The sequence below is a fragment of the Cryptomeria japonica genome, chromosome 3 (genome assembly GCF_030272615.1).
Source record: "Cryptomeria japonica chromosome 3, Sugi_1.0, whole genome shotgun sequence".
Taxonomy (NCBI): Eukaryota; Viridiplantae; Streptophyta; class Pinopsida; order Cupressales; family Cupressaceae; genus Cryptomeria; species Cryptomeria japonica.
Window position 1 is genome coordinate 645,703,123 of NC_081407.1, and position 19,062 is coordinate 645,722,184.

Here is a 19,062-nt window from a genome sequence, read left to right on the forward strand (position 1 = left end):
TGCATGCCCTCGAGATACTGGTCCACGTGCTTCAAACCATCCTTCCAGCTGGAATGATTACGCTCGAAGCACCACATGTCTGACTGGAACTGACCAGCAAAACTTAGGTCCTTAACGGAATAGGTGATCCTATCCGCCCCTAGTCTTTCTTCCCAGTCTGACCGTATCACTTCATCGGACAGGGCATTTTGCCATCCCAAGACCATTGATCAGAGGATCATTTTGCCGAGTTCTTGCATGGTGTTCAGAATTGTCTCGCATGCATCGTGTTCTTTATCAATGATTTCTCTTGTGTCATTCTTCATGGTGATAGTCCAATACTATTCCTTAAGAGTGTTGATGTTATAAGGATCTAGGATGGTGGATAATGTAGGAATCTGTGCATGGGTCCAAAAGAGAGCTCTCATGAGGGGAAGAGTAGTGGCAGCCACTTCATGCATTCTAAGGGATTCCCTCTTTACCTCTAATAGCCGGACCAGGGTGGTCTCTCGATGGTGAGCCATCTCTTTTACTTCTTCGAGGATTCGTTCTCCCCTCCCTTTGATGCCTTGTATCCATTCCTTGACAGCCCTTGCGGTGTCCCGTACTCCTTTAAATTTTGTTGTGGTCCTCTGTGCCAATGCTATCGGGGGAATGTGGGATTCGGAAGCATTGTGTAATGGTCTCAAGAGTTGATCGATGTACCCTTTGGCCTCCTCAGCACGAGCTCAATACATATCCTTCTCAGCTGTAATTTCTTCAAGTTGCCTGAGCATGTTCTGTACTGAATCCTTGAATTCCTCCTTTTCCTGTTCCTTAGTGGCTCGTCCAATGGGGACAGTCGTGATGCTATAATCTATCAGTGTAATCTGATATGTTGGCTTGTCTACAGGCAGGGTGGCAATGTGAAGAGTGCAGTTCCTTTGCTCATCTTTGGTCATCCTGGAATATGTCTTGGACTTTTTCTTCCCCTTGGCTTTAGCTTGATCTATACGTGAGAAGATGTCTTCCAAGTCAATGGGTGGCTTTGTGGCAGCTTTGCGCTGAGCTCGGGCAATCAACCATTCCTGAGGTACAGTCTGGGTTGATGCTATGGTTAAATTTTCACTCTGTTCTTTGATGTTTTCAGCCGTCTCACCACAAATTTGCAGTTGTTCCGTTACCGGAGGAGTGGAGGAGGTGTCAAGCTCTTTGCTTGCAACAGAGTTTTCTCCTACTTCACTAAACAATTGTCTGATGCCTTCATGTGATGGTAGCTCTTCAGTCTTTTCGAGCTCGCGGATCTCCTCTGTCTTTTGCTCTCCTTCAACGATAGAGTCATCTTTGGCAATGTTATAGAGAAGCAGTTCATGGTGACTCTGTTGGGTGGGTTCATGCACTTCGATCCCCTGAATGGATGGAATTTCTCCTTCCTCAATTTGGTTACCCGGCTCAGCTAATTCAATAGCTCTTAGCTCGGCGCCCAGCATGTCGGGTGCGAGAGGATCATCAGCTCCAAATGCATCGATGTCACTCTGGGAAGGCGGAGCGGGTATATAGTCTAGTTCTACTACATCGTCGGACGAACTGGGGTCCTTCGACGATGAAGTGACCTCTGGTCTCCTAATGGGAATCTTTTCCCTTCTTGTTCTCTTGGACGTCCGAGTCCCTCTGCAAGCCTTAGCCTTCTTTCTCTTCTCGGGTTTTTCAATTTCTTCCCTGGGTGCACTGGAAATTCCCTCATCTTCGGAGGACTGAGAATCGAGGCTGCCCATTAAGTGGTAGGTGAACTGGACTCCCTCATGAATTAGTCGCTCAATCTGCTGGTGAAACCATTTGTCTGCATATCTTGCTGGGGCTGCCATGACTGAAAATCAGTGATCAGGTCTTGCGACCAATCAACGCCCGGCAAAAGATGCCTTACGGCCTCAAATTCCCGGACCTGCAAGCAATTCCCTGAAACTGTGAGTTGATTTGGGACTCGGGGATATTCATAGAGTCGCATCTGCTACAAACTCAGCCTAGAATATTCACGCCTTCAGACCTCATAGTCATCAAAGCAGTTTTTCCAATAATCTTCAACTGATTCCTTTGCTCTGTACCGCCTGCCATAGGCTCTCTTTGCCAGATTATCATGATCAAAGCATTTCCTTAGAAAATGCTCTTGTAGGCCATAGGAGGCCAGCTTTGCGAAGGATTCCTCTGCTTGGGTGGGGGTCTTCAGATGGACATCCTAGTTGCCTATAATCATGGGGAACGCGAATCCAGCCTGCTTGTTGTCTCTGAGTAAGATGTCAGTCAGACGTGACTGCCTTGCGACCTCCATAAGAACTATCTTGTCGGTTGGGTACCGTGGAAGCCGGAGAGGGGCACCATCAAAGTCAGCTATCCGGATGTAGGAGAACCTCAAGAACTAGATGAACCAGGCTCTGTATCTTTGTACTAGGATAGTAGCTTGCTCTGAGAGCCTTATGTGTAATCCTCCCTGCATTAGCCTGACCAGGCGCATTGTGAGGGCGTCATTGACGCGCTCATATTGACCAACCGCATAGGCCAGGCTGTTCTTTTCTCTTTGAGCTATATCCTGATAATGCAGTTGTGGGTAACAATCATATACCTTCACCTGACCAGGCCCATTCCCAATTTCTCCTTTCATTATTAAACCTGGCAGTGGCTGGTTCTTGGCAAACATGTAGACCAAATAAGAGGTCATACTGAAGTACTTCTTTGTCTCGAGTTCAATTAGCTGAGTGTGGATGTTGTCGCTCATAATCTGGGCCCAGTCAAACTTGGACTTCCCAGCGAAGACTTGCTCTGTGAAATAAAACATCCACTCCTCAAAGTAGTTGGATTTGGGAAGTCCCATAACCCTGCTGAGCAATGTGACCATGTCCCCATGCTCATTGTGAAAGTCACTTCTTGGGGTCTTTTTCCCAATTCTGACGCTTGGAGGTCTTCTCTCCTTGTACCACTCTTCATTGATCAGTGTTCTGCATCTGGCAGGATTCATATCATACGCCCCCTGTGCTTCATCTATAGTCATGGCCGTGGGATTGTTCAGGAAGGGGATGTCGAATGCGTCGCCAATGGCCTCAGGAGTGAAATTAGCGAGGGTCATGTTCTTGAGGAGCACCAATCTGGAACCTGGCTGGTAATGCCAGGCAGCCTCTACCACTAACTCATAGTTTTGCACTGGTGGAGGAAATCCCGCCGCTTGGGCGATGCCACTTTCCGTCATCTGCCTAGGCCTGCCGTAGGCATTAGGGGAGAAGACTCGGCTCCTGAAATCTTGGATATCGATATGGCCTAGGTCAATATCACCGACATTGTCCCAAACACTCTGAACTTTTGACTCCCTCAATCCCCCTCTTTGATACTGGTACTTCATCCTTTCGACTTGGCGAGGGATATCTGATTTGGATGCTCACGATGTCTCGGCTGCAGCAGGCGTCTTTGATGATTCTACCGCTGATTTAGGCATTTATCCTGCACAGCCGGACGCGGATTACGAGGCAATAAAAGGGAAGCAAAGCGGGTTAGATAAATAATATGCCAGCAATCAAGGATAGATTCAAAAATTGAATCAGGACCAGCATGATTGATCTAAACATAAATATTCATGAAGCTTTCGACTGCAGGTTTATATTTAAGCATTTTCAGGATCAATTTTCAAAAATGGACAAAGCTTGAGAAATTTTCCTAAGTTTGAAAATGCAATCTCTAGTTGATTCTTAGGAGTAAGTTCTAATTTCAACTACTTTGCACGACGCCTTATAAACGGAAAGAGATGCGAATTTTGAAGATTTAAGCATTTTAATCAATTTTTCGCACAGACATCCATCCAATTTGTAAATGTTTCAGATGATCAAGAGAGACGAAGCGTACTTACCTGGAGAAAATGGACGGCGAGAAATTGCCCGATTTGCCGTGCAAGAACGGATGGATAGTTCTGCAAATTTTGAATGGGAGGGTCTGCAATTTTTAAGTCCAACGGTAAACTTTCTAATTCAAATTTTCGTGGCTGCGGTTTGAAAAGAATTTGTAATTTTGAGTTTTAGACTTAGCGATTCTTCACCTTGGACGAAATGGTAATTGAACTTGAATGTTTGAATGGGTTTATGTCAACGTTTTTACCTTGGGAAATTGTGCTTTCTGGATCCACCTTTCAAACCTTACGCGATCCTCTATCACGCGATTTTACCCTAACTTCGGCAGAATGAGGGAACTTTAAAACTTCAGACACTTCGCAGTTTCATCCTCCAAATCGCGAACTTCAGTGGTATGAGGGTTTTTGTAGACTTTTAAACTTCACATCTTCATCCCCCAAATCGCGAACTTCGGATGCTTTCGCGCTTTATCCCCTATTGCACTCTCTGCGCTGAGATCTTCAAAGGAATGGGGGATTTTGCCAATTTCAAATTCCTTATATTTGCCTTACGCGTTGCGACTTTGCCCTAGATGGCGAATTTCGGACCTTATGAGGAGTTTGCGAGCAATGCGAACTTTATGGTCATTTTCAAGTTTCGCACCATTTGGTGACTTCGCCAATTTCCACCTCTACTTCTTCGTGCTTTTCCTCTAGCTCGCAACTTTCGGGGATATGGAGGCCCTTTAAAAAAGTTAAACTTTGTTTTTACCCCAAGTGCAAACTACGGCGCTTTTATCCTTTTCAGACCTTTTAAACGTTTTGGCAATTTTGAACTTTTTCGGACCATTTCGCACTTTTGCCAACTTTAAACAAATTTTGGACCATTTGGCACTTTTGCCAACTTTCAGCGAATTTCGGACCTTAAGGAGTTTTTGTCAACTTTAAGTGAATTTCAGACCTCTTGGCCTTTTGCCAACTGTAAACAAATTTTGGACCATTTGGCACTTTTGCCAACTTTAAGTGAATTTCGGACCTTTTGGCACTTTTGCCAACTTTCAGCATTTCTCTCATTTTGGCCTGAAAGTCCGAAATTCGCCCTTCCTGGGCAATTTGGCGATTTTTAACTTTTCTCTCAAGAAGTGCGAGCTTGGGCACTTGGGCGAGTTTGTCAACCTTGGCATTTTGCAAAGAAATTTGCTCCTCCTTCTCCACCAGCTGGCGAAAATCGTCATTCATTCAAATCTCATAAACTCTGTAAGAACAAACATCATGTAATCTATCTCATCACTCTTACGTGAAAAACGGCAACTTTGGGTCCTCATGCGACCTTCGGACGCGTTGTTCTTTACTTGGCGGAATTCGCCAGTCTCCATCATCACACGCCCATTCAAGGCAATTTCACAATTTTGAACAATCCTCTGGAATTCATGCCCGAGGGCTCGACTAGCCTAATGGAATCACTGGCTTCTTCGTTCAACATCATCACTTCACGGACCAGTCGCGGGCTCGCTCGAAAGGACGCGAGACACTCTGCGTGAAACTCAACAGGGCGAAGACAGAAAGGCCCAAAAAAGGAAGGGGGGCCCTGTCGGCGACAGGGAGCGTGTGCAACGTACAATAGTACCCTTCCCAGAAACTCGGGGTAACATAGATTTGAACAAAGGTGCCCTCTCTTGCCAATGCTATTTGCCATTTATAATAATGAGCTTCAAAATGTTCTTCGAGAAGATTGATTTGGTGAGTAGAATTGTATATTGTATTATAATTTTATTGTTCTTCTCCATTCTATGTAATCTCTTGCTTGACAGTTCAATTCATTACCTTATCTCTCAATGTGGAGTAGCATCCCAATTGCATCTTTGAAAGGGATATCCCTCACTCTTTCTTGAAGTGCCACTAATTTCAAAAATATTTATAGAATATTTCTTAAATGCTGCACCACTTCAATGCAGTGGAAAGTTTAGAGCCTCAATTTTGTTTTTGTTGATAAATAATTTATTGAAAGCGTTCAAATTATTATACTTCGGCTTAAGATGTATAAAACACTAATTCCTTGGTGCATTGTGTAAACAAAATTTCCTGCCCAACTTCAAAAAGTTCTTCAAGATCACTTTCCACCCACAAACTTAGATCACCGAGTGTTCAATCACATGTTAATGAGAACTTTATTGGACACTTTTTCTTTGGGCAGTTATCTCCTCTGATCTTGGGGCAACTCAAATGATCTACTTCTTCCAATCAACTACTACTTTGGTGCCCCATCTCACCTACTACCCTCAAATGATGTGTTCAAAGAGTTATCTAGAAAATCATTAACGATGGTACATTCAAGACACTTGGACTTATAGCAATTACAAGACGGTGTTCAAAAAAAGAACAAACTGTTTAACTGAAGGTTAAACTGACAACTACATCTTCTGAAAAAAGACACCCAAATAAACAAAAACTAAATGAACTAAATGACCATTAATTGAACAGCTAAAAATAGCTAACTAAATAATAATTAAATATTCTAATAATGGCCATGACTTTTTGTTCCCATTATTGTTTTCTAGATCAAGCATTCCTTAAAAATTGTTGATTGTGCCAGACTATCTCCAACATCAATTGGTCATTTGGCATACACATTCCACCTACCCAGCTAAGGCTTTGTACAAATCAATTAAAAAATTAAGACAAACTGTCATCATCTAGCTTCTTGCCAAGATAAGGATTTGTTCTAATCAATGATAAGATTTGCCATCTTCTTCTCTCTAAGAAGTAAACAATAATAGGAGCTACATTTTCAGATGTCCCAATTGCTTTGAGATTTGTGGGAGATGACATTGTTTCAACAGAGATTCAAGTGGTTTCTATCAATTTCTTATATCATTTTAAACAAAGGACTCTCATTTCAATGGTTTTTATGTTCAAATATGGGCATCACAATTGACCTTTGGAACTAGCAAGTAAATTACATATTCTTTCAACCCATCCAAACAGTAGTTCTAGCTTCTATCACGCCCTTCACATTTTGCAACTAGGGTATGTCAACCTCCCACTCATACAAATGTCAGGGATATGCCTCTACTTAGCATCATAGATTATCTAATTCTTCAGTAATAGCCTATGCCAAGGGGTCATGCACATATTAGCAGTTTTATCTCTACCATAGAAATTCATAGTTTTGGACTAGCTTGGACACCTTACTTTTGGTGGATTTCTATTAACATTAAGGTGCCATCTACCTTGCAAATCCTATGACAGGGTTCCAACATCCTTGGAAAGTGTTCTAAGGCAATTAGGATGTATTGGAATAATAATTTGTAATATTTGTTTCTCGCTATTGTTTGTAATACATTCATAAGAAGTGATGGGTTACACTAGCAGGGATGAAAAATTGGTTGTGAATGCAATTGTTTAATATTGTTTTTCCCACTTATGCATGTCTAGAATAAGATATTTAATGACTTAAAAAAGGTGGACAAAAAGTGACCTATGGGCTTCTCCAAGTGGGTGCATGAAAGAGGCAACATGTGTCTCTTGATTTCCGATCATTTATTACACATAATGTAATGTTTATCTTGCAAGTATAGGTGTCCATGATGGAGGGAAGGTATTGGAAGCTAAACCAATGCCTTTTTGAGTTCCGTGGAGATGATCCAAGGGTATTTGTTGTCAGGAATGAAGAGTCTTCTTTGGGAACCTTTATTGGTGGATTTGGAGCTCTTGCCATTCTATAAATTCAACCTTTGGGTGTACATTTTATGTAAAACAGTTGGATGTAGATTTCTCTACAGGGACGAAGGATAGATGGGAGGCATAAGGATGTTGTTCACATGTACATAGGTGCTGCTATGGTGGAGGAAAAGAGGAGAACAGAAGTGACTGTATTCTAAAAACTTTTATTGTTGTTCATACATGCTTGTCCTCTTTTCTTGGAGTTTTTTCCTGCAAGGGTTTTTCCAAATAAATCTTGTGTTCTGTGTGGATGTTATGTTGCTGATTTATGCCTTATTGCTGCTATCTTATGCTGATGTTAATCATTATTTATTGTTGTTCAAGTTCACATAAAATAGGTTTATTAGGCATGGTAAACAAGTTGTTGGCGTCATAAAGAAGGATCTAATCATGGGTTTTCTGCAATTAAGGCAACTTTATTTTCAGATTTTCATGAGTTTTATATTTTCATGTTGCTACTATACAAGCTTTAAATCTCATCCTTTGATTAATTTATTGGTTAGAAATTGGTCTTCACAATCTTTTGTATTGAACCTATTTATATCCCAACAATTTCAAGTCAAAGTTAGTGAAGATTTATGAGTTTCAATTTCTAGTTGGCTATTGCATTCAAAGGATTTAGCCTCTGCTTGGATAGCTACAGTTGGGTCTAGTGGAGAAAATTCTAGATAGTGATGAGAAAGTTCCATTATTGGTTGAAGGCTTGACTACTTTGGGGTCCATTATAGATCCTCACATCCCTTCTTTGGAGAAGGATGTTTGGGCTTTGCTATCTGAAATGCACCTATCAACCACAAACTCCGGTTCTTTCCTCTTTTTGTTTTGATCTATGTGTGGTTGTGAAAACATTGTTGGTGTCTCATAAAAATGGTACTCGGCAAAAGGCAAGTGCATTCATTCTCCTTTCTCTTGTTAGATATCTGTTGCTTCATGTAGGAAGAGGTGGGTGGTTATCCACAAGGTCTACTCTGAGTCATTGGCTTACATTGATGGTAGAGGTAATCCTGCTATAACACAAGCGGTGGTGGATGTGGAGCAGTGGAATGTGACGTCAGGTGTTCTAGAAGCATTGGAGAATGGTGTTGATGAGGTGGGTGGCTAGGGGGTGTAAAATAATTAGTATTTTTGTTTTGTTTCATGCTTTTGTTGGCTGTAGTCTTTGCTATGATAGTTAAGTATGCATGTAACTTGTAAATTTTTGTATAGTTTTGTTAAGTTGTTTTGGCCTCTTGTGGGTTTTGTGTAGTTATAGGAAACTGTCTAGTGTGGACTTGTGTTAACATTTTTTATATTATAAGGGTGAGGGCCCCAACAGATCTCTCCCTATCATATATATATAAATATATATATAAAACCTGAACTTTTAATGGAGGACTTGCATAGCCAGAAAGCATAAACCTACGTTGCTATCAAAGGACTGATTGGCTCATGTTGTCAAAAAAGTTTGCACCTTTGCAGAGCTATCAACTCAGCAACCTCGTAGAACATCGAAACAACTCTAAAGTGTGAGACCTTGCGCATTGGGGTTGAATCTCCGAAGAAGGCAGGCTTCCTTCTCAATCCAAGTGCAAGTGTTGAACCAACTCAACAATCCAAATTCTACTTCTAAACCTATCCTAACAGCTTGCAAAGGAAAAGGGGAGAAGGAAATGCTAAAATGAAAGGAGGTGATGCACCAAGATAAGAGATGTTCTTCTCCCCACCCAAAAATGACACAAAGCATCAATTGAAATACCCTGGAGATGCACAAACTTCAGTTGCATCAATGACCTCAAGCGCATGTATGGATGTTAGAATTTGCTAAGTGTCAAAGGGTAGAAGGATTCCCACAAGTCACACTAAGAAAAAGTTAACGCATTATATACATAAGAAAAAGCCACAAAACATACACTTATAATGAATGTAAGGAAACATACACAACACGGATAAGTTGAAGAGAGGCAAGAATGATAATTTCAATTCATTCTCAAGCCAATGGCCAAACTTACAGTTGCAGAAATGCAAGAAAATATACAAACCTTCAAAAGAAAAGAAAGAGTAGAGAGTAGCTCAAGCCAGCAGGGAGAGAACCCATTACAGTGAGGCTTAAAAGCCTATCTATAGAAAATTGGTCGCAGAGGAGAGACAAATGGTCAAGGAGGGGAAACCATGACCCTAGCGTGCACAAGAGAATGTCGGTCTGGGAAGGCAAGGAAGTGCACAAACCTGACATGGTGTGCATGCAAGCAACTTAGCCATACCCTGACAAGGCAATCCCAAGAAGAAAAGTACTTCTAGAAGGTGTATTGCCTGACATTCCAAATTCAAAGCATGCAGGCCTGACATGAAGGCAATCAAGTAACCATAAATAACCATGGCCCTGTACTCCACTTGATGACAATCCTACAAAAAACATTAAATGCACCCTTGTAGCTCCATGACAGAAAGTAGACAAGTCGCAAGGTTTGGTGGACCATTAAGAGCCTTGAGTGTTGATGACATCATTTGGAAGTGTCGCAAGTCATTGGAAGTTTGGCGTTGGCCCTGCTGCAAGGGGAGAGTAGTCGGGAACCTGGGGGTTTCGAGATTCCGGGGTCATGAAGGAAAAGGCTTGGAACCTGGGGGTTTCGAGATTCCGGGGTCATGAAGGAAAAGGCTTAGAACTCGGGGGTTCCGGGATTCCAAGGTCATGAAGGAAAAGGCTTGGAACCAAGGGGTTTCGGGATTCCGGGGTCATGAAGGAAAAGACCTGGAACCTGCCTCCAGAACAAGACAACACTTAACACTTCATAACCATTGGCTTTGTCCTTGATCAACTGGGCCAGCGCTGGTCCATGGAACATATCTTTGATTGGTTCTCACTAATGGACCTGGGGTGTCATAAAATGACAATAGTTCAATTAAATCTGGTAATACAAAAGTAAAAACCCCAATGGTTGCAGAGGAATTGCAGAGGAACCAAATGAGATATCTGTGTGCAAAACTTGAACAACGTGTACCAATTACTCTCCCGAAGATAACTAGTAAGCAACAATTTTATTTTTGCACCCCATATCTTATAGAATTTAGAAGAAATACATCCGACTGTATTGAGCTCATTTATAAGTTTGCAAATTAACAATTATGGGGTATTGATCGAAGCCCACAACTACATTCAAAAACTGTTGAACAAAGTGTACCAATTGAAGCGAGAAAGAAACATTTTTTGTTCAAAACAAGGATGTCACAAGGATGTTGAAGGCTACAAGCCAGCCCCCCATGGTACCATAACTGGAAACGTCCTAGGGAACGTCTCCCACCTTGGGAAACATGCCAAGGGTGAACCACTTTTTTTAGGAGATAAGGTGCAGGAAAAATCTGTCCCTGTGCCCCATTGAACACAAATTTAATATGACAAAAAATTAATATGAAATAGAACATGGTCAAAATCCTATGTTCATTTGGTATTTTCTTAAAAATATCATATAAAAGTCTACAAACTGAAAGCATAAAACTGAAAGTATTAAACTCTAAAGTAAGACACAACCTCACGACGATGATCCCTGGTAATTAGTCTCTCTTCTTCAAAAAATCGTAAAGTACGTCTAAGTTGTTTTGAATGTAGCTTTAGATCCTTAGCCAAATCATCCTCTTTAACCCATTGCCGCCTGCCATGCAATAAGAATGCAAAACGCAAGAATGAGTATAAGCATCTTTCTAAAACTTTAAGATGGTTAAATTCTACATTTCAAAACATACTAAGCAACTAGAAAAAATAACATGAACTACAACCTAACTTTTTCCAACCAAAAATCAATGCACGCATACAGAATTAACAATAGAAGGTAAAGGTCACCACCGAACCAAACACCAATTTTTGCATGAGACCCCCTTATGCAACCATTCTACTCGGGGATTGCTTTTGTTTTTCCATTTACTGTTTATTATTTTGAGGAATTCAACACTACCTCGCTAAAAATTCAAACATGTAATCTTTGTTATAGGGTATGCATGCCTTCACTGTCAAGCCAAGTCAGGTTGTGAATGTAATGTCCCCTTTTCTCCTCTAGTTTGTTTTGGGGATTGTTGGCCAATCCCGAGACCCGTTGGTCAGTCAGAGGTAGAATTTGGGTTTCCTATTTTTCTAGGAGGATGTTTTGGCAATTTTGGAGGCTTGCATGTTGGAGTTTTACAGTTTTGATTATGAATTCCTTCTAGGTTTTCAGAAAGCTTCGCAATGATGGTACATGCGTAGCAATCAGTGTAGTTTGGTATACTTACTATTTTTAGTAAGGGGGGGCAAGGACAGCTTATTTTTTTGGGTTTTCAGAGAACAAAATGATGGTGTGACATGCAATTGAATCTTTGGACTTTTCTGAACTTACTATTTTTGTTAAGTCGCGACCAGAGTAGCCGGAAACTCCTTTGTCCCTCCCTGGGCACACGTATCCGCGTATCCATTCCCGTATCTGAAACAAATACGTATCTGATACAACCCGGATACACATTGAATACTATACCCAAATGTGCCCAAAAAACCTTGATTTCCAACCATGCCAGATATTGTGCGATTTGATTTTTTAAAATTTTTACAGAAATCTTCCTAAATTTAATTTTTTTAAACTTCATCCATGCATTCTGTAAAAAAAAAATTGGTATAAACAAAACCTACACCCAATGAGAAAGACAAATAAAATGTTTTCTATTTGAGTGACTCATCATTATTTATTTGAAAGACAAATAAAATGTTAAATCAACTTATCATTATTTATGCAGCAACTATGTGTCTATATTGCTTTTGAATTAATGAAAATCTCCTCAAATAACTTAGAAAATTGTGTTAAATATGTGTATGTGTTTTTTATGAATGACATATCCAGCAGTATCCATATTGGGGGTCCTCAAAACGGTCGTATCCATATCCAATACCGTATCCGTATTTGTATCCATATCTGTGTCCATGCAACTTTGGTTATGACAGCTGCTCAAAATGTGGTTAAAATCACTTTGGAGAGACTATTTTTAGCAATATGCTATTTATAGTAAGTACTATTTTTGGCAGTGCTATTTTTGGCAGTGAAATATTAATAAGGCAAGATGGACGCCTTATGGGAAATAAGTTAATTTTATAATATATTTCACTTATCTACCTTGGACCCCGCATTATTATTTTATTGTCATTTTTATAAAGTATATTTGCTTCTATGTGAAGGTCGACTTGGAAAGGAGGGGAAATGAAATGCAGATTTCAAATTAAGGTGAAATCAGTGTGCATTTGGGTTTGGAGTCCATTTGGAGGGAATGTTAATTTGAATTTGGGGGCTCCGAGGTTATAAATAAGAGTGTTGGGCTCTTGTTTTGGTACCCATGAATATTTTGTAACAAAGTGCTACCGAATTTGTGCCAACTTGTGCTTCGAAGTTGAGAGCTTCCTAGCCTTGTGACAGTTTTGTGCTTGAGAGATAGCACCTAGCTGATTGGAGGAGACTATTTCTCATTCAGAGAGATAGATTAAGCTTTTTAAGGATGGATTTCATTGATGCATTTTCAGTTTTCTGAGTTTTGGACTGTTTTCATGTTGCTAGTTTGGTTCATGGCTGTAGCAGTTATTCATTCATATCTCACTGCCTGATCGTCTGATTAATCTGGGCAATGGCTCATTGGATTCCCCTTTGCTAGGTGCCCCTCCTTGCTAAGTTTCAGATTTTATAGCGAAGGACCTGATTTTTAAGGCAGATCGCCCCTCTCCAGGCAGGTCGTACCATGTTGCAGCGCCTTTGGGAAGTGTGCGAAAAAGTTTAAGGGGTGTTGTAAGCTATGAAGAGGCCATTAGAGGAGAAGGTGTCTTTGGGAAAAGAGTTTGCTTGGCAAAAGTCCATAATGACCCCTTTGAGATGGTTCCAACCACTAAAGAAGAATATGTCTCTACAAAAACTTTCAGAACAGCGATCAGCAATGACCCATTGATCAAGTTGGGGGCTACCACATCCTTTGATCAAGAGGACATTGAGGAGGATGTAGAGCCAGAAGACCATATGGTTCTTGATGATGGAAAGTTTAAAGAGGTTCTAAAACACAAATCTGATTTACCTATTCATGAAGTTGGTGGTAAGCAAAAACTTGAAGATTCAGTAGAATCTAATCCTCTTAATGACATTGAGCAATTGCAGCTAGTGGGTGGTAAAAAAAAGTGTCTTGGAGCAGCTTTGAGGGCAGCAAAGACAAGAAACAAAGTTCTAATTTTCAGTTACAGCCAATCACCAGTACACCACCTTTGCATGTTCACGAGTGGAAGGATAAATTCATGAGGTCCTTTGAGAATGAGGTAAGAGTTCTATCTGGGTTTGACCGTACACATAGTTTGATAGAAGAACTCTATTGGAAGGCTCAAATTGAAAAGAGATGGAAAGGAGTTAAGGATGAAGTTGCTCTCCCTAATATGCAACTAATCAAAAACTCTTTGGAGACATTGAAATCAAAGTGCATACAACTGATCACAGATCGTGATTATGCCATCAAATCTGCAAAGAAGATCCTTAGTGATTTCCAAGGAAAAGAGAGGAAAATTGAAGAGCTTACTCTTGAGCTTGAGTCAACAAAGGACATGTTAGAAAATACTCAATTGGCTCAAAAGGAGGTAGAAGATCAATTTGCTGATTACAAACTTTTCAGGGAGCAAGAGAATGCACAAAGAGCTGAAGAAATCGGGCAAGTAATTGGTGAGCTTGATAGTCTTCGAGAAGAGTTTGATCTTGAGAACTTCACAAGAAAAACAAAAGTTGTATGTGCATATTCGGATCAGCAAAATGGAAGTGAGCAAGAGGAAAGGGATGGCTTCCAGGTTCTTGATAACCCTCTCTTTGAAGTGGGTATCGAGGAAAGTTATGAAAACCCTCTCATCGTGATGGATGATAAAACATGTTGTGAAGTGATCGAACATGAGACTAACTATGGTTTCCAGTGTATGGATGATGTGATGTCAAACCAGGAGGATGTGCCACGTTTTGTGAATAGTAATCTTCCGAGGTTGCTTGATACTGAATGCATAAGTGGGGTTGAGGATGAAGACTCCACTTGGGAAGTATTGAATCGGGATGATTTCAACATCTTTGGCATCAAGGTGTTGTCTAAACACAATTTAGTAGCCGTCCAAGGTTTCATTGCAGCAGCAAGGAGTGAAGATTTAAGACTTGTCACTCATGAAGTAGGGAGAAAGAAGGACCAGAACGTGGTGATTGCATGCTTGATAACCTATTTGTTGGGTTGAATAATAATAAGGCTCTTACTAGTCCATTTCGGTAGTTGGATTTGAGGACAACATTTGTTCCATACTCCAATGTTGTTGAAGCTTTCACGGTTAGGCTTCAAGGGTTTACTAGAGGAGATATCAATTTCTTAAGTATGCACTTAGTCCTTACTAGCACTTGGGGATGTGTTGAGTTTTCTTTTCAATGTGTTGAAAATCACTTTCGATTGGGTATCCAGGCTCAAGATCGTCAACATGGTCTAATGGAGCTTATTACATGTGGAAAGAAGAACCTTTGGAGGGATAAGTAACAAATTTTCAGTCTTGATGGTGTTGTTCCCTTCTTTACCAGGCATTTGATGGTTCCTTTTTCTCATCAACTAGTGGATTGGGAAGATATTATGAGCAAAGGATGGTTCTATGCGGAGTGGGAGTCACTAGAGTGGATATTTCCAGCCTTGGACATAAGCAGATGTGTTGTTTTGGATGACAATTTCTTGTGTTGCAGAAGTTTTTCATCTTCTTAGATGTTGATTTTCTTAAGATCAGATCTCAAGTCAATCATTTCAGACTTAGTGGGCTGTTGGTGTACTTTTTTTCAGACTTCACGGTCTCCTAGTAGGATGGGTTTATGGTCTCAAATGAGAGGTATGGCGAGTTGGGGCAATCAATATCCGTGTATCGGAAGTGTTCAAGCTCTAACTAGTGGTTATCCTTATGCCCTCTCTTCTTATGATTGGGACAGCAAACCTTTGCTTTCTTTGGTTCATCATTCTGAGGTGCTTGGAGTGGGAACTACAAGAGTTTTCAGAAGTCTCCATGGTCGTATTAGAATAATTCAATTGAGGCCTAGTAGATTCATCTGAAGTTATGGGGATGTGTTTGTTGAGCTCTTGCAAAGGATTGTTTTCCTCCTTGCAAGGAGATTTGGAGAAGTCACATTTACAGTCATGGCTCTGCTTGACGCCTTGGGGAGATATGTTGGGGAGTTTGATTGTGAGTTAAGTAGACTTATTTCCTATTGCCCAAGCTTGTGATAGACAGTGGCAATGTTGATATTGATTACTCAAAGCTTTATGGGCATGAGATGTTGCGTGATATTGATTTTAGTCCTTCAAGATTTTTTCGTTTGAGTATCATGGATGGTAACATTTCGGAGTTACAAGGGAGGTTAGTGCAGTTTTGGCATAATTTTTTGACCGATGTGATCAAAGTGGCACAGCATCGGCATGGTGGGTTCTTCCTGAGACGGATATGGAACCCTGGGATCATACTTGCATTGGTGTGGATCAGTTTAAATTTTTCGAGAGTTGTGGTGGCATTGCTTGAAGACAAGCAATTTTGGGAAGGGCGAACTGTAATGTCCCCTTTTCCACTCTAGTTTGTTTCAGGGATTGTTGGCCAATCCTGAGACTCGTTGGTCAATCAAAGGCGGAATTTGGGTTTCCTATTTATGTTTTGACAATTTTAGTGGCTTGCATGTTGGAGTTTTACAGTTTTGATTATGGATTCCTTCTGGGTTTTCAAAAAGCTTCGCGATGATGGTACATGTGTAGCAATCAGTGGAGTTTGGTATACTTAGTATTTTTAGTAAGTGGGGGCAAGAACAGCTTATTTTTCTAGGTTTTCAGAGAACAACATGATGGTGTGACATGCAATTGAATCTGAGGACTTGTCCCAACTTACTATTTTTGTTAAGTCGCGACCAGAGTAGCCGGAAACTCCTTTGTCCCTCCTTGGGCACACGTATCCGCGTATCCATTCCCGTATCTGAAACAAATACGTATCTGATACAACCTGGATACAAATTGAATACTATACCCACATGTGCCCAAAATACCTTGACATCGTTTTTTGGGGGTTTTTAGAGAGCTACGCGATAGTGACATGTTGTAATATCCCCACAATTTTTTTTTAAATTTAGCAGTTAACAACACAAGGACCCGTTAGGGTTAGCAATGAAAATACAATAATTCTGAAAACTGCAACCCTTCCACTTTTTGATCACCAAGTGCCCAATAGGGGAAGGTGAGACCATACAGTGTTGAGGGGATCATCTTTCATCACCAACAATTCTTGAAAAGGGTTTGGTGCATAGATACCAACCCCAAGAGTGGCTCTGCCATGTTGTTGCTGCACTCCTAAGATTCCCATTTGGCCCCAATTGAAAATGAATTCAATGATGCTTGTAGATTCATCACCAATGCAATATTCGTCAAACTGTAGGCTTCCAAGGTCAACCATCAAATCATGGCAATCCACACCATCATGGTCCTTTGTAGAGAGTAAGTCACCAACAAACTTGGAAGGCCCAATAGACAACTCGACCTATTCTACTTCACAATTACATACCAAACCTGGATTCCATATCTCATTGACGTCATCAAGGTTAAGAGCCATCTCATCATCCAACTGAAAGAGTCGATTATCTAAGGTCACATCAACACTCATCACAAAAAGAGGATTATCAACAATCTGAAAAGTATTTCCTTTTTCCAACTTGGACCAACTATCCTACTGTCCTAAATTTGAAAATTCCAATTTAGGACACTTCTCCAAGTCAAAGACTTTCAGAATTTGGTCAAGCTCATTCTTCAAACTATGAGTCTCAACACCATTATTCTGAAATGCAATTTTTGATTGGTCCTCTAAATCTGCCCCTTGAATGTCATCACCTTGGTATATTTTAAACTCACAAAATAGGATAGCCTCTTGGTCATTAGGAGCTTCTTCATTAGCTACAATATTTTCAGCTTCATAACATGAATCTCCATTCAACAACCTATTAACCTTTTCCATTTCTAAATTTACCATGTAGGCATCCTTAGATGTATCCATTTCCTAATCATATGAAGTTACATGAACTTCATTGAAGACATCCCAAAAGCAATCTGAAATTCTCTCTTTTTCCTCTTGTTTAACATCTTCAATTTTCATCTGCTCTTCCTCTAGAAGCACATGAGTGCATTCAACATTGTCACTAGCTCCAAAAGAAACATTAAAAGATTCATCATGCACAACCTCAATTACAGTTTTTTCATTTTCTTCTGGCATTGGTCTCAAGGACAAATAATTGTTCAACTTCTAAACCCACGATCTAGCAGAACACTTATCACTCCCGTCAAAGTGGGCTAGAGTAACCTTTCCAAGGGTTTACTGATAATCTCGTGGAGCATAAGGGCAGTTATCAAATCTTCCACCTCTCTTCTTCATTTGGTTCATAAACTAGTCCAAGGTGAGGATATTCCAGATCTCTGCAGTGAGAGAAGCATACTCCATGTAACTATTCCTTATTTCATCCACTATTGGTATCTCAATTTCAGCTTGAGGCACTTCCTTGGGTAGGAAGACGAGTTGCAAAGGTCTTGATACTGACCCTCCAGGTGTTACTCCATTGTTGCTTCCATGGTTACTCTCGTTTCCATTTCCTCTAGGGTTATTATAAGTGCTAGCTTCAGGTCCATTAGTGGGCTGATTAGGAGTCCCACCATAATTCTGATTAAGTTTGGCCAACAACTATGACATCATATCCATCATAGCATCAAACTTTCTTTCTACTCTAGCATCAGGGGTCTTTTTCTGTTCTAATATTCTCTCTGCCATAGAATCAACTGAATCAATTGCTACCTCTGAAAAAGTCTCTTCAATTGGCACTGCGGGAACCTGATACTGTTGCCTTCTTTGTTCTCTGTTGTAGTATTGGATGTCTCTGTCACTCATGGAGAACTCTGATCAATCTGAATTCACAAGCTGGCAAGAAAACCAACTCTGATACCACTGTAATATCCCCACAATTTTTTTAAAAATTTAGCAATTTACAACACAAGGATCCGTTAGGGTTAGCAATGAAAATACAATAATTCTAAAAACTGCAACCCTTCCACTTTCTGATCACCAAGTGCCCAATCTGGGAAGGTGAGAGCATACGGGGTTGACGGGATCGTTAGTTGCAAAATACTGAAAATTATTACAATACTTGGGCAGCAAGCCAGCCCCTTCCGCTTATATAGCGGGTGATGGGAATTCTGAAAATTCCTGGTGGTAAACCAGCAAGGAACAAACCAAACAACTGAAACGACAATCACTCTACCGCTTATGCAACGGGAGAAAAACATTACAAACAAAGATAGGCGGCATGGCCAGCCTCTTCCACTTATGCAGTGGGGAATACAAGTAAATTGCAGCAAAGGCATTGATCAGTACTACTGAAATAATCTTACAATAACGAAACCTGCAACTATTGTCAGAACAAGAGAATTATCAACTCTAATAGAAAGAAAGTTCTACTAGAGATTACAATGGAAAACACTGA

The 19,062-nt window shown here is 40.5% G+C and overlaps 1 protein-coding gene across 5 annotated transcripts in view; it reads right to left on the reverse strand.

The window, feature by feature from the left end:
• LOC131027804 (uncharacterized) overlaps positions 1 to 19,062 on the reverse strand; it is a 214,199-nt gene that overhangs the window by 165,777 nt on the left and 29,360 nt on the right. For all 5 annotated transcript variants that reach the window (XM_057957896.2, XM_057957894.2, XM_057957895.2 and 2 more), the window contains one exon: positions 11,052 to 11,172. In XM_057957896.2, coding sequence (XP_057813879.2) covers positions 11,052 to 11,172 — 121 coding nt within the window. The remainder of the gene's footprint in view (positions 1 to 11,051; positions 11,173 to 19,062) is intronic.